Source organism: Sturnira hondurensis, unplaced genomic scaffold (assembly GCF_014824575.4).
Source record: "Sturnira hondurensis isolate 20B ecotype Veracruz unplaced genomic scaffold, ASM1482457v3 Scaffold0022215, whole genome shotgun sequence".
NCBI lineage: Eukaryota > Metazoa > Chordata > Mammalia > Chiroptera > Phyllostomidae > Sturnira > Sturnira hondurensis.
Genome location: NW_028094846.1, coordinates 8,911,755 through 8,928,213, shown reverse-complemented (window position 1 = coordinate 8,928,213; position 16,459 = coordinate 8,911,755). Strand labels below are relative to the sequence as shown.

General features: G+C 42.5%; 1 protein-coding gene across 2 annotated transcripts in view; it reads right to left on the bottom strand.

Moving 5' to 3' along the window:
* The window catches only part of RALGPS2 (Ral GEF with PH domain and SH3 binding motif 2), a 124,891-nt gene that overhangs the window by 56,174 nt on the left and 52,258 nt on the right, over nt 1–16,459 (bottom strand). For both annotated transcript variants that reach the window (XM_037035232.1, XM_037035233.1), the window contains exons 7-8: nt 12,582–12,674; nt 7,345–7,471 (exon numbers count right to left, since the gene is read on the bottom strand). In XM_037035232.1, coding sequence (XP_036891127.1) covers nt 7,345–7,471; nt 12,582–12,674 — 220 coding nt within the window. The remainder of the gene's footprint in view (nt 1–7,344; nt 7,472–12,581; nt 12,675–16,459) is intronic.

Sequence of the window (16,459 nt, the reverse complement as noted above, 5' to 3'; positions counted from 1 at the left end):
TAGCAAGTTAAAGATTATTCCACTGTAACAAGTGATCAGCGTTCAGTCTTTTATTTTAGGGTCTGTGAAAGAAAACCAAGTGAGAAAAGAGTGATTCTACCCACAATGACATGGCCCCGGCCCCTACCTCTGAAAGAAGCCACTGAAAAATAAGCTCAGTTTCCAATTTTATCAGTGGGGTTAATAGTGATTAAGTTGTATTTCTATAGGTAATTACAAGAAAGACTGAGGAATGAACTCAAAATTTTAATCTAAATACAGACTCCCAAAATATTAATATAATTCTATAATCCTTTTCTGAACTACAAAATAATTACTTATAATGTGTATCTTTATAGCAAGTCAGTTTAACCTCCCTTGTGTCAGTTTCTTCACTTGTAAAATATAAGTAATAATATCACTTACTTAAAAAATTGTTATTACAAGCCCTGGCTGGTGTAGCTCAGTGGATTGAGCGTGGGCCTGCGAACCAGAGGATCGCAGTTCGATTCCCAGTCAGGGCACATGCCTGGGTTGCAGGCCAGTTCCCGGCAGGGGACACACGATACATTGTATGTCCCTGGCAGAGGCAATCATACATTGATATTTCACTCCCTCTCTCCTTCCTTTCCCCTCTAAAGATAAATAAATAAAATCTTAAAGAAAAATAAAGTTTTTTTTTTTTAAAAAAATTGTCATTCCAAATGAATCTATGTAAAGTACACAGCATCAGGCATAGCATGTTGAGTGCTAAATAAATATTAATTATTAAGATCTTTATTATTATTCTCCTGTTAAAATTTGCTTTAAAAATTATAAATTATTGAAACAGCAACAGTTGGAAACACTGCTGGCAAAACTGTTGGAAATGGGGAGTTGGATTCTGTTCATGACTGAAATGCAGATCTGTGCAGTTGCGGTCCATTTTTTTTTTAAAAAAAAGAGATGGGCTCTTAGAGAAAAATGATGAACATGGAGAAAAAAATTGATGCAACCCCATCCCCAGCCCTTTTCTGAAGTAAACTCCAGAAAATACATATACCGTTAAAGAATGTTAGAGGAATCTCAAATACATAAGAAAGAATGAGGTAATGGAAACTGGGGATGTAATTTTGGCTGAAGAAAAACCTAGGCTTGCTGCCACTTGGTCAGAGCTGATTCTCAGAGTCAGGAGAAAACGCCCGACCTGCTCCCCCCACCCCACCCCACCCCCGCTGTTGCAGAATGCAATGTTGGAATCCAATGACAAGAGTGAGGCAAACCAAGCCATGGCGTATAATGCCTACAAATCAAAGCAAGGAAAATGGAACAAAACCCTTTAAATATTAAAAGCCAATGATGTTTTTAAACCATTAGGCATTCTGAGACCAGTTCAGAGACTTTTATAAATTTAATCAAGTATAATTTTCCCCAAGGGGAAGGAAAAAAAAATCTCAAGCTGCAGAAAGCTTTGGACTTTGTTGAAATCATCTGAGTAAAAATGTGAATGAAAAGCTAATATTTTTGAAAATAACTTGTGCATAAGTTAATAGAAGTTTCTAAAACTAATGAAAACTAAAGAACCGTATTTTACTGAGAGATCAAGATAGGTAAAAACTACTGGAAAGTAAAAGGGTCAGATAAAATCTGAAGCTCCTTGTAAGGTTAGGCATTTTATTAGCTGTGACGGCGGGGGCGCCACTAACAAGGCCTGGCAGTGACAAGTGCCTCCTCCAGGACGCGGGAGCTGGGCGAGATGACACAAGGCAGCAACATCACTCTGAGCCCCGGTTCTGAGGAGCTGGGAGGTTCTGTAAGGCAGGCCTGCAGTCCACTTCCTTCCCTGCTGGTATCTGGCACCGAGCATGCAGCTAAGCAAATAGCAGTTAGCCAGCCAGTGCACCAGAAGAAAACCAGAAGTGGGCAGCGAGGTGACATCTACACCAATGTACTGCATTTAAAACAAGTATAGTTACTGGACAAGTGGGAAAAGCCAGCGAAGGATCGCTTACTTAATTAACTTCCAACAAATTTTACTAAGTGCCTATTTTTGTCTGGATGCTAAGGAGAAAGAAAGCCTTGAACTGAGTCAAAGACGGGCCTGCTCACCGTTGAGGCGGGGTCAGATCAGTGCAAACATTGCAATGGAAATAAAATGTTGCTTTTCAGAGAACAGGGGACGGGGAAGGCACTCCAGTACAGAAGGCTATGATAAGAGTAGCTCTTCATGTCTCAAAAGAAAAAAAGGCCCATTATGAAAATCGATGATATTACATAAAAAATTAAGTGTGCGTGTGGGAGGGGAGCTCTCCCCACTGGAGCGGAAGCCATGCCTAGATGCACCCAACCAAGGCATTCTCGCCCTCGGGAGGGCGGAGGTTTACGAGAACTTCTCTGCGTCCACTTCATAGAAAGCGACACACAGAGCTGCGACAACGGACTTATCCCCAGAGTTTCAGAAACACGGGGTGGGGCAACAGCAGTTGTGAGTACATGACACAGAGTTTGTTCGAGTATTACTATTTATTTGCATCACAGGCCTGTGCTCAACCCACTGAGCTACACCAGCCAGGGCTAAACATTAATGTGTGGTTGCCTCTCATGTGTCCCCTACTGGGGACCTGGCCTGCAACCCAGGCATGTGCACTGACTGGGAATCGAACTGGCAACCTTTTGCATCGAGTATTACTGTTTGTTAATTACCACACTGTTTTCACACGGACAACTGCAAACCCACCTTTGTCCCACCCTGTATGCTTTTTTCCCCAGAAAAATGTAAGTTGGTTGAGCAACTGCATCTTCCAAAGTTATGTAAATAAAGTAGAACTGAGGCTAGAAAATGCATATGAGAGAATATCATGTTTCATACAACTAAATTATTTTTGCACAATGTTCTGCTTTTCTTTCTCTCCAGCAAAGCAGAGCGTTCCGTGCCAAATTCTTCAATAAGCCCCTTAAGACTGTTTTCCAATGACAAGGACAAATGAGTCCTGTTAATGATTTTCAGATTTGAAGCAATAATTCTCATATAAAACAATTTTTTCCTTGAGATTTGCCAAACTGCTCCTCTCCAGAAAAACTGTATCCTTATTCTAAGATTTTTTTTACTATATTGTCCAGGCTAAGTTTTACCTTGAATGAGAACCAACAGCAGAGACAACTTTTCAGGGGACGATGCACTGAAAGCTAAGAAAACATTTCTGCTTCTCAGAGTTTACTCCCCACTGAATCAGAGACAAATCTGCCAGTGCCCAAATAACGAGTTGTGTCGGTGCAAACATCCCCACGCCTCCTTTTTTAAGCTTCACAAAGAATGGTTGGTTTCGATCACGATTTTTAGGGGCAAAAACACTGTTACTTTGGATCACATTCTAATGTTAAGACACACAGGATGAGCCTATTCCTTTTCTGTAGGAACTGCTAGTTCCTCTGGCTGATATATTCTTGCCATAAGAACCTTTGCGGACATAACGGATAAAGGGTAGCACTGTGCAATTTCCATAGGTTTGATGAGGAAGAGTTAAATGGAAGCCACCAATTTGCATCATGAGTATTGTCTTTCAAATGTCTTCGGGGCAAGTTTTGTCCTAGCGAATGCACTGTATCATGTGAATGCTGACATTTCGGCAACATTCGTAGAAGGCCTAGTGTCTCATGCTCAGTAACGGATTCTAAAATCGAGGCAAGTTAAATTAAAGAACCACCATCCGGACTCATTTTAAATTGGAACACAATGTGAACAAAGTAAACATTAACAGGATATATGCATCAACTATTGTTAAATCTTCACTCTTCAGAACACTCCAGTACTGAAGATCAGGAATAAAAAACAAAACCCCAGCTGTCTATGATGTAAATAAATCAAGTAGTCACAGCTGTGCAAGTTGAAAATTCTCCATGTTTTCTTAAGCATTTATGTTTTGATGATGGAATACATTTCATTTCGTAAATGTATTATGTGCTATAAAATAGAACAAAACCGTCCACACATTGCAAAGATGATTTTCACGCTGGAAACAAGCTAAACTGAGTCACAACAATTTATCTGACAACTGTTTCATTTTCCTTTCACGAGTCACCAAATGTTTAGGCCAAATGTTGCCAATCGCATCACAGTCTGGGATTCTGCACGAACTAGCAGAGGGATCTGGGTTACAGGAAGACCACCAATAATAAAATGGTGTAGACACTGAAGTGTGTATTTTCTAGCTCCGGTTCTTTGCCCGTTTCCGCCTTCTGGTTTCTAATTCCTGGATCACCCTCAGAAACACGTACCTCATTCCAACAGAATATGAGGAGGAGACGAGGCAGAGAAATCCAGCAAAAGCCCTCAGGTTTCCAGTGTCGGGGAGTGGTGTAGACCGACAGCCCCCAGCCTGTCTGGCACCACGGACCAGGTCACTCGCTCGCCTGCCACTCACCTCCGGCTGGGCGGCTTGGGTCCCCCAGGCCATGGACTGGTGCCGGTCTGTGGCCCAGGGTTGGGGACCCTGGTGGAGACAATGTTATACTGAGCTAGGAGGTGAGATGGGGCTCTGGTCTGGAAGAACGGGAAAGATGACGAATTTACTTCTGGACACGCTGAGTTAGAGTTACCTGTAGGTACCTTATGCCATCAGTACCTGACGTGCCTAGGGTGTCACCAGGCCCCAGGGACTACAGACAGGTGGACTGGGGACTAGTCCCCAGGGGGCACGCAGAGCAAGTCTGAAGGAGACCACTCCAAGTGAGTGCGGACAGCAGGAAGAAACGTGGATGGAAAGTGCTAGAAGAGCAGAGTTAAGAGGAAGGCAAGGAGGAGCCAGTAAAACAAGAGCCTGCAGCACAACAGGAAACTGAGAGGGACTGGCCTGGAGCAGAGAACTTTGAGAAGCACAAATAACTAGCATCGACCTCAGAAATTTAAGACGAGGCCTGAGAAATCCTTACGAAATGCTTCAGCTAGGATTTCCCGGTGACCTTGCTGGGAACATTCTAGAGTGAAGAGGGAGACACTAACGTGCTAGGCAAAATGAAACCACGAGGGAAAGGCAAAGGGGAGAGCAGGGTACCTTCCACCGGCTTAGGGAGGAAACGAAAGAGACCCACGGTGACTGTGAGGAGGGGATTCTGGGTCAGGAGAACACACACGACTGAAGAGAACTGAAGAGTCGTCGTCCAACGGGGACCAAACTGAGGACACAGGGAAGACAATCGTTTAACGCGTTCTCCAAACGAACTTCCTTCCGCACCTCATTATTTGCTTCCTCTGCTTTAACCCATGGAAGGCATTACGGCGGCGTTGGCTCCAGGGGCCAGGGCTGGGAGAGCGCAGGTAGTTCTTGGGCAGAAAGCCTTTCCAGGTTCCACCAAACTGCAACCACGTGAGTGGTTTCCTTTGTTCTCTCTCCACACGCGCCTGGGGGGTACACGTGTGTGCGCACACAGACAACCTTGAATCCGTGCTGAGGTCTCCACTGTGAACAACGTAAAATAAAGACCCCTGAACTAACTAGATGACACAGCACAAGGATGTGTGTTATTTTGCCATTTTCTCATTTTCTACAGAAAAAAATCCCGATCTCCTTTTCCAAAATGGAATTTGATGAAAATATTTCAATGAGAAAAAACATAATCCTAGAATTAGCAAACTTTAGAATGAGCGCTAGCACATGTAATTGGAAAGAAGCTGGGTCGACTTCAGATCGAGGGTTTATTGGTAACCAGGTTTTAGGACTACGAGCCCCGCCTTCCCCCTTCTGAACATGGTTTTCTCAAACGTAAAACAAACGAGTTGGAAGAGGTCGCCGTGGTCCCAACCAGTCTTAAAAAGCACAGGATTCTGGCCCTGTGTGTGCTTTTTCTTGGCAAAGACAACAAGGCTCGAAGAAGATAACTTAGCACTGGCTGGTGTAGCTCAGTGGACTGAGCGCTGGCCTGTGAACCAAGAGACACCGGTTTGATTCCCAGTCAGGGCACAACCCTGGGTTGCAGGCCAGGTCCCCACCCAGTTGGGGGCCTGAGAGGGGCAACCAATCAATGTTTCTCTCCCTCTCTTCCTCCTTCCCTCCCTTCCTCCCTCCCTCCACTGCTTTCTAATAAATAAAGTCTTTTAAAAAGAGAGAGAAAGATGACAAGTCAGTGACTTGAAAAGTTAGTAGGGTGGCGCCACCTGGGAACTGAGGGTTGCCGATTTTCAGTTTAATGTTCTCTATGCTATAGAAAGTTTGAAGATATGGATGGTATTTTTGAAATCCTCTATTCCTCCTCCTCTCCCCGAAATTACATTTTCAAGAACTGGCACAGCCAAGGCCACGGTGGAAAGTGGACGAGCGCAGAAAGTCCCTCCCAACAGCCAGCCTGAGCCTCTCCAGGGCGCTCAGGCTCACTGGGGCCCCGAGCTGTTTACCGGAGAGGCAGGCCTGTCCCACACGGTTCTAATTAATGAGCTCAGCTCCGCTCCGACAAACTAAGGCTGATGCTCCACACCAGCGGAGGATGTCAAAGATGGCACTGAGGCATGTCCGGAACAAGTAACAGGCTTTTTCAATTACTTTCAAAAACAGCTATTGGAAAATCCAGTACGAGTAGTTATATAAAAGACGGAGTGGAGATGGGAGAAAAATAGGATACTAGAAAGAAATGTTTATCATGTGATTACTCTCTATTCGGGATCAAATCAACTTAATTCATGCCAGATACTACACCATACGAAGGATTTTATGTGTGTAAGTTTACACACGTACTTCAAAGGGGACAGTTTGAGCCTCTTTCATTCAAACGCCCAACAAAGCATTATTCATATTTTGTTGAAAATAGCCTTAGAATTTTATTGCTTAAATATTTCTTGAAATTTATAAAAACTAAAAAATACAGTAAAGAGATAAACCTATGATAAAGAAATTACACATTTGTCTGAGCATTAAGCTAAACAACTCACTTTGTCCAGAAAAATGACAACGTAAACGCTCCCTGGACTGCTTTTTCAAAAACACCTGCCAACTACATAAAATATAAACTGGTGATGTTAAAAAAAAAAGCAATACATCTCTTGATCAATTTCTTTAGTTAATATCAAATATTCTTATAGCATCAAAGTTCACTGCAAACTACTGTTTTATTCTTGAAAAGCATTATTAAAATAGCTAGAATGTATTGTTTTACCATATGGTCCATCTTTAAGAAAAAAATGATAGTCTATTAAAAAAACCCTTAAGGGCAAAAGGCTAATTTAATAAAAAAAAAGATACACTCCAAGGAATAAGGTAATATATTTCCTCTAGTCAATTTTCCAGCTTAATAAGCTCACTCATCTCTTTAAAGGTTACAAACACTTTTCAAACACCGTGAGTTTTACACGAAGCAGAGCGATACCTGGGCACAAAGACCGCACTAGCGTTACCTCACCTAAGTAGGGAATGCACGGCGTCATCTTCAAGCTGCTGATGTACTGTCTGAGTCTTCTGTAGTTATCTTCTTTGCTCATGACATACTCCAGCTTTTCAAAGGTGGTTTTGTCTTTTCGACTTAGTAACTAAAAAACAAACAGAAAAGCCGACGTTATTTCCAAATCCCATTTCACTACAGCAAAGACTTGAAGTTGTGTTGTACTGACTGTAAACTTGAATTCCAAAGTTATACCTTCTTTAATTATATTTGGTAACACATAAACTACAAGATCAGACGTGTCTATTAATAAACCCAAATCTATTAACTATAAAACATAATCTCTTGTATGTACATAAAATCATTAAAATAAATTATAATACATTATTTCTCATCTTTACTATTTTAAGCGGTTAAGCAACTTCGGTTGACAAGTTTTTCGTGACAGATCTAACCATGGCCGCGGTATCTGCAAACCGGGATTCACATTTCTGATTTTGGCTTTTTTTCTTTGACCCCTATGACCAGTGCGGCACCACACGCAGCTGAACAATCAGCTGAAACTGTTTTAAGAGGCTTAGGGCAGATGTGCGTTGATCGCCCTCTGAAACGCATGGTGATGACCAAGGAGAGTAAGAGAAAAGCAAGGTCAGGCACCCAAGTAACATTCACTAAAAGACTCAGAAAATATTATTCAAGCATTCCAAAGACTCTGGGAAAAAAAAAGACTTTTTCTTTAAACATATGAAGTTGCTATTTCATTATGATGTAATATTTCACTTTATTTATAACATGAAATAGTAGTGTCCTTTTACAGCACGCAAACACTTCCAATAAAATTCCCATCTGCTCCTCTAAGGAGATTCACAGAAAAGTCTGCACATTAATCCAGAGATGAGCAGACTGAGATTCCAAGGTGACCACTGTGTCAGCAAGGAGCAGAACATATTAACGCTCTCCCTGGGTGACCCACTCAGGGAGACGCAGGTCCCTGGCTTTTGGGGCTTAAGCTGGTGCTGGAGACAGAGAAAACACCAACATCTCATGGACCCTTCCTTCTAGGACTGCAAGTACAGAGCTGAACTGACCCAGGAATCTATTTTTCTGTAGGCTCCAAGATTATCTCCAGATAATCTCTATGAGAAAAGTGTCTGACCAGTATCCCTTTATCTTTAAAACACAAGATTTCAAAGAGCCCCTCTGCTGAAAGGTTTTACAGACGTTCCACGATCTCCAACAGGGGTTCCCAGGCTTCTCCCTGGCCCTGCTCCAACCCACCTGATCAGCAATGTCAAGATCAGGGGCTGCTCTCTGCTCCCTGTACGTCTAACCATCCCTCTCTCTCCCACACAGCACTGTGTTTGGGTGCCTGTATGGTGGTGTGAGGCCGCAGGGACAAGAGTGACCTAAGCAATCCCTCACAAACTTTGGTGCAGAGTCAGGAGAAGCAAATTACTTGGAAGTCAACGCATCTCGCCACATTTGAAACACAAAACTGTGCTGAAGAACGACAGGGTCTAAGTATGGAGAAAAATAACATGTTTTGCAATTCTCATCATCAATCAATAACCAGAGTAGAGCGACTCAGTGTGGTGTGGGGCAGCAGGGACTTGTTTCCAGAAGACTCGGGGGATAAAGGAATTAGGCAGATGTTGAAACAGGAATTTCCTAGTGGCAGCTCAGAAACACTCGTCCACAGCCCACAAGCCACAGCCGTTACTGAGAAGTCTTGATTTTCTTTTATTTCCTTTCTAACGTTTTTCTGACGTTCCCAGTGTGATCCCTACAATGTCACTTCACTACATTCCTCCTTCCAAAAGCAGGGGAAAAAAACTAAGATTGTCACAAGACTAACTCTGCCCGTTTTAGGCGCCGCGCTGGCCAAGAGCATGACAGCTGGGGACCGAGCTCTTCGCGGTCTCGGTGGGGTGTGAAGGAGGGGGCTTCACACGTTCCTGACCTGACAGACCTTTACACTACTTAATTGAAACAGTCTGCTTTGAGGAAAAAGCTGGGCGACGCCGGCTCCTGCCAACCACCGTAAGGAACACAGGGCTCCCAGATCACCCCTTATCACCTTGACGGGTGTCCCCACACAGTATGTCTAAACGTGTGCACTTGCAGCAGTGAATTGCATCTACCTTGGACCTCGGATGCAGACTAATTATAATCCTTTGTTCATGACACTCATTTATCCTTGTTAAATTGATGTATTTTTGAAAATTTTATAACACACACATATGCATCTACCTTTTGAAGAACTGCATACCAGTAACACATATCTATGCGCCTTCCATATCCAATTCCTTTAACTATCTTTAAGAGGTCACCAGTAGCCACGATCCTGAATTTTGTTTGTTTATCATTCTCTTAAATGTTATTAGATCTTTGACTAAAGAACACCATATCTGTTCATAGTCTTTGGCAGTTGCTTCATTGACTGGACATTTTCAACTGTTGTTCTGGTACAGTTGTCCCAATTTCCCCCCGTTGCTCTCCCTTGCCCCAACCCCCTCTTTAGTGGATTGAGTGCCGGCCTGTGAATTGAAAGGTCACTGGTTCGATTCCCAGTTAGGGCACGTGCCTGGGGTGCAGGCCAGGTCCCCAGTTGCAGGCATGTGAGAGGCAATCTATCCACGTTTCTCTTGATGTTTCTTTCCCTCTTTTCCTCCCTCCTTTTCCCTCTCTGTAAAAGTAAATAAACAAAATCTTTTAAAAAACCCCCAAACCTCCAACAACTGCCCTGCCATCACTCCCCTGCCATCCTGGACTGACTGCTCCTGCTCCACTGGACTCCCGGGTCTCGTTCCCTCCTGCCTAATCGAGGGCGTCACAGGAGTAACCCCTCGTTCTCCTACCAGCCCCCCGCTATGAGATCACTGCCACCAGAATACACACGCCCCGTCATGGAGACCATCTCCAAAACAAAACAAAATTCCACAAATCTCTGGTCTCACATTCCCCTCCAGCTACTTACTGCCAGATTCCTCTGCTACACCCCACCCCCCGCCCGCCCTCCAGAGCAAACTCCGCAAGTACACCCTTTGTATTTGCTGCCCCATTCTCCTCCGCCATTCCCTCAGATGGGATCAGTGCTTCACCCCACTAAAACCAGCCCTCTTCACTGGTCGTGCAGAAGGTCTCCCCTTAGTCAGTACATTAGCAGTGACACAGGCTACCAATCACTTTTTCTTGAAACAGTTTACCTGACTGTGGAAACCTTCTCCTAACCATGACATTTCCTGTGGCGAGTCCCCATTTTCCCAAAATTTAAATCTTGGGTGGTTCCAGGACTCCTCATCTCTGCTCATGCCTCGGGTGATCCTATCCCACTCAAGGTTCAAATACTGTCTTTACGCCGATGATCACAAAAATATACCCATAGCTCCACCTGCTCTCTTAAACTTGTACAGCTGACCCTGACCTTACAGTCTCACACAGACACTATCAGCCAACTCAGCTTGGCAGGTATAAAACGGAACCCGCTCCAGAGCAGGTTCTGCCTATACCTGCTCCACACTTCCACAGTAAACAGTGTCTCCGGTAGGTACCTGACGTGATGCCCCCTCTCTGCACTCGCCGCCTACCAGCGACCACCCCTGGCTTACGCACTGCCAACGCTGACCACCCTGCTGTTCTCTGAGCACCGGCAAGGCCTTCGTACCGGCTACCACCACTGCTCAGAATCCTCCTTCCCAGACGTCCACGTAGAAGGTCCTCTAAATCCCTCCAGGTCTCTGCCCGGCTGTTGCTTTCAATCGGAGACTCTCTTGCAACCTATTATGTGCAATGCTTCCCTGCTTTCCTTTTTATTCCATTTACTTCGCTTTATTTTTCTTCAGTGCATTCATCACTATTTGTGATGCATGACTTATTTATTTACGGTTTATCTTCTCCCAGTGTCAGCTAAGAATGGGCCGTCTCTATAACTCACTGTTGTATGTCAAGCAGTTATGCAGTGCCTGGCACAGTGTGAATATTTTAAAATTTAATATAAACACCAAACACTTTCTTTATCTCAATAATGGAGCTGCTACTAAATTAGAAAATCTTTTCCACGCAAATACATGAGAGAGACAATAACACTATCTTCAAGGAAAATAAAAATTAACTCAAGGAAAATGTACCTCATTTCTAACCCACAATATAAATCAGAGTATAATTCTCTTCCCTAAAACTTCAAAGATGGAACTCATAACTATGTATTTATAATCATTTCCATTCCTCCATGAAATTCAAATTAAGAATAGAGAGTAAGGCCATCGTTGTTAAAAATCAATTTTAAAGTAGGAAAACCCTTCACCCAGGTGTTTCTAAAATACAAATAAAATATAAAGAGGCCTGGAGTTCTCCCATAGAAACCTGCCCTGGTTTTCATGAGAAACATCTGTTTCTTCGGACACCGTGAAAAGTGAAAGCAACATCAGGCTAATTAAGAATAGTTATATTTTAGTAATTAAAGAAAAGGAACTTTTTACATTCAGTCATGTCTTGGTCACAGGATCCGAAGAACACACTAATCCTTTGTACAAAACATAAGAAACAAAATCTGTCCTAACAGTAAAGAACAGTGTTGAATGTGAACAGATTTAATTAAACGTAAAGTTTTACTTACATAAACCTAAACAAAAAAACTTAGAAAGCTTGAAGCCAGTATCGTGTGCTCAAAGACGAAATTCACCCCTGTCCTCGCTGAGGTGACAGGACCGAGTGTGACCGACACACCATCAGCAGGGGCTTGGTGCGGTGACATCAGCACCTGCTTGGTGTGTCAGCATGGTGACGCTGACACTGGGGTGTTCCTTACTCCTAAGGATGAAGCCCCACTGACTCACTAACACATAATGGAACTCTAAGCCAGTATACTTTTGGAAACTTACAAAATTCAGATTTTCCCTGAACTTTGCAAAAGTGTATCTTTACATGATTAGACAAGATTTCTGTACTTATACTTTCCCATAAGTAAACATGAAGGGCTGCACTGTCCAAATACTTAAAGAGGTTGGCAAACCAACTTCCTAGAGAGCAGAAACCAAGCACCGAGCTGTAATTTACCCCAAAATTATCCGACAAGGCTCATGAAACATTTAAGAAGAGAGAAAAATGTATGTTTCAAAGAACAGAGCACAAAGTAATTAAAAAACCCTCATCTATCCTCCTGATGTGAACCGTGGTTACCAAGCACTGCAGAAGAAACTGCTACATCTCACTTCCGACACGAACGCTGTCCGTTTGCTCACTGAAGAGGTATTACTCACCGCCCAGGTTTTCGTCAATCTAAAAATCGGGGCGCTCTGCAAGCCTGAGACCACCGCCATGAGCGCGTGGAGGTTATTCAACTCGTACAGCTTCTGAGGGGTTAAGAAAAAGAGAAGGGAGGGAAAATAAGTAGCACAAACACAAAACATGGGATTAACAAGTAAAACCTAGGCAGCCGTCGTGGCCAGGGCCCATCGCCCTCACCGCCGAGGTTTGTCTTTAGAGCACCCACCGTTTTACGTTAAGTCGCCCTTGGCCCACAGCAGAAATCCCATGTTCTAACCTGGTATTGGCCGGCCTACCTCCAGCTGGGTAATATATTAAAAAAAAGAAACTCTGGGCTCATATCAAGTTTACCAGGTATGGTCATGCACGCTGGAGTCCAGCAAGCAGTCTTAACTACTTAAATTCCTAAAACTACTTAAAAGTAGTTTTAAGGAAAAACTAAAATATAACTAGACCTGTGTCTTATGACCCAAGTTTCAGGGAAAGGGTCTGTGCCCAGGATCCCAATCTGGCTTCCTACTCCACACCCCCACTATTCCAGGCCTGGGGTTCACATCCACTTTCTCCACTCCTCCTCAATTTCCTGCTTCCTCTGGCCCAAACCCCCAGCTTCATGTTCTTCCCTCTGCTTGGACATTCATCTGCTTCCCAGGACCAGATCTTGCTTTTGACAGTGTCCTTGCAGAAAAATTGTGCCCAACAAGAAGTTCCGTCAGCTTGCCAACATATCTACCCTGACATGCTCCCAGCCCACTGGTGCTATCTAAAAATAAGTCATTTAAAACCGGCCTCACCACTATCAAGAGACTCCAACGCAAAAGCCTGTTCCGAACATTAGAACTAAGAAAAGGGGAGGGGTTCTGTTTTTCTGGAAAACGCAGACTAGTACACCATCTTAACTCAGGTCTCCAAGTATTCCCATAAAGTTTCAAGAAATATGAACTCAAGTGAAAAAGAAAACAAAAAGGGAAATGAAAAAACACAAAGAAATAAGAATTCACAAATGGAGAACAACATCTGGTATGGCCCTGAAATAAATGAATATTAAGTATGAAAGCACTAACCAGAATGCAACGTGAAAGCCAAAGAGTTTAAAAAATGTAAAACAGCCCTGGCTGGCGTAGCTCAGTGGATTGAGCGCGGGCCTGCGAACCGGACGATCGCGGTTCGATTCCCAGTCAGGGCACATGGCTGGGTTGCAGGCCGGTTCCTTGCAGGCTAACTACCAGCAGGGGATGCACAAAAGGCAACCATACATTGATGTTTCTCTCCCTCTCTCCTTCCCCTCTAAAGATAAATAAATAAATAAAATCTTTAAAAAAAAATGTAAAACAAGAGATATGAAAGGTATGGCAAAAAGTCCATTTATTATCTAATTTAAGTTAGGAGACAGCAAAAAAAATCATGGGGTAGAAACAATAGTTGAGATGGCAGGTTATTTTCCCAAATTACTGAAAAAGAGTAATTTCTAAGGCCAGAAACTCAAGGAATCCCAAGCAAAGTAAATAAATTTAAAAAAAAACCCCATGTAAGTCTGAAATAGCATTTTACTATTTTGTCTGATGCTTCTAGACAAAATAAAATAGAGCTTTAAGAAAGAAGGATATTTAAGAATGCTGCCAGAATGATTATTCATAGAAATTATGGACCAAAATCCATAATTCATATATGCTATATATTAAATTTACTCCAGACAGATTAAATACTGAAGTATAATATCAAAGCTATAAAACTTTTGAAGGCTAATTAAGAAAACATTTTTGATATTCTCAGAGATTAGGGTAGGCTTTCTTAAATAAGATATCCTTAAACAAGACAATAAAAATTAAAGATGAGTAAGTTCTATTACTAAGCTAAGAATATCTATATCCAAAGATAACATGAAAAGAGTAATGATAAGACAAGCTTATAAGTAGGAAGATGTAGGCAAAGTATGGAATACAGAACCAGAAATTATATATACACACATACACACACACTCTCTCCTATAAAAATCAAGAAAAGACCAACATCGTAACAGAAAACTGTTCAAAGATCTTGAACAGACATTTCAGGAAAGAAAACCTAAATGGCCAAAATAGAAAAACATGTTCATTCTCATCAGATTCAATGAAAGCTACGGGTCTAACTGTCACTCTTTGAAGGCAACTTGTCTTTTCTCTGCGTTTCTAGGGCTCTATCTCCATGTGAGTACCAAGAGACTCACACAAGAATGCTTTACAGCAGCAGTATTTGTAACAGCAAAGATCTGGAGACCACGCAAGCAAGCTGGAATACACTGAACAGTCTGTGGTATAGGAAAACAGCAGAACACAACAGAGACACACCCAAAACCTTTCAGTGACACTGCTGAGTGTAAAAAACAAACAAAAACCAAGTTATGAAAGTATGAAAGTATTATGGAACAATTCAATTTAAGCAAAATTGAAAACCATACACAGCAATGTGTGATTCAGGAACATACACATACACAGTACAACTATAAAAAAACAAACAAAATTTAGGTTAGGTCAGCGGACTGCATGCGAAAAAACATACGGGAATTCAGAGGGGGCAGTGGGTACAAGATTAACTGCACTGCCATTCTCTTGATACCTTAAGTGTATATTACAAATACTCTATTGTGTCTACCGATGATTGGTTTCAGGCTACAGTACCCAGTTATTTAATCACACAGTAACGGAAGTGGTGAGAAGAGCTTGTAAACGTGGTTAGCATCTACGCTCAGTTCACATTAATCAAAAGGTTTCCCTCTGTCATCAGGACAGGCACGTCTCACCAGTGAAACCACCTGAGGAGTAAACTGGGGTCTCCTACGGAAGAATTCCTGCCCCGGGGCCGAGGCTAGCCCCCCACTCTACAGACCCCGGACCTGCCAGCCCCACCTTACACCCCCAGGAGCCAATTCTTTAAGTCAATTCATACATTATATATTTATATATAGTCTTCTGTTTCCAGAGAACCCCAACTATCTCTGAAAGAAGAGAAAGACCTGCCAGCTTTAGAAGGCAGAGAAATTCTTCTTCAAAACAGAAGAATTTAAGAAACAGCGATGAGACAAAAAGTTATGAATTTAGGACTTGGGATAAAAGCAAGCACCGTCAAACATAACTCAGAATTTAAGAGTCTGAACTGGAATTAAATGATTATTTGATGAGAAGGATAACAGCAGGTTTGATGGGCAAAATTTGGTAGTTTTGAGTGGAATACACAAGCACAGAAAAAACTAACAAAAACACCAGAGAACAATAATGCAGATTCATAATCTATGGTGTCACGAATGTCTATTAGCTGAAACCCAACATTTATCTAACTTCCCCAAAAGAATGTTTTTAGAAATTTTATGACACTTCCACAAAACATCAAATTTCAGAAGGCTACTTCCGCCCCCTAGTGCCACAGAATCTTAGAACACAATCCCTCCACGTGCTCGAGGAAGATAAGAAGAGGTGTAACTTACAATGACTGCGATTTTATAATAATTACAATCCTTACGGTTGGCAAAACGGTGCCCTCATTTTATACCAGCCTCTTTCATTCACAGGTGAGTGAAAATAAGTAAATAAGTTATATACTTATTACAAGAATAATAAAGAATGTGGCTACAAATACACACACCACTTTTTAGCGAACTTAACAAATTTGGAGTTGTTACAAGTTATAGTAAAATTTTGGTGCCCTCTCTTGGAATGTTCTGTTCCTTCCTCCTCTCTAAAATCTTCCTGCCCTTGAGACCCATGACCCACTTCCCTTGCTGACCTACTGCCCACCCCCCACGGGGACTATGCGGTTGGCATATTTGGGTAACACCCTCATTCATACCATTCTTTTAAAACCAAGGTCTTGTCATTCCCCATGTGGTTGGCAGAGT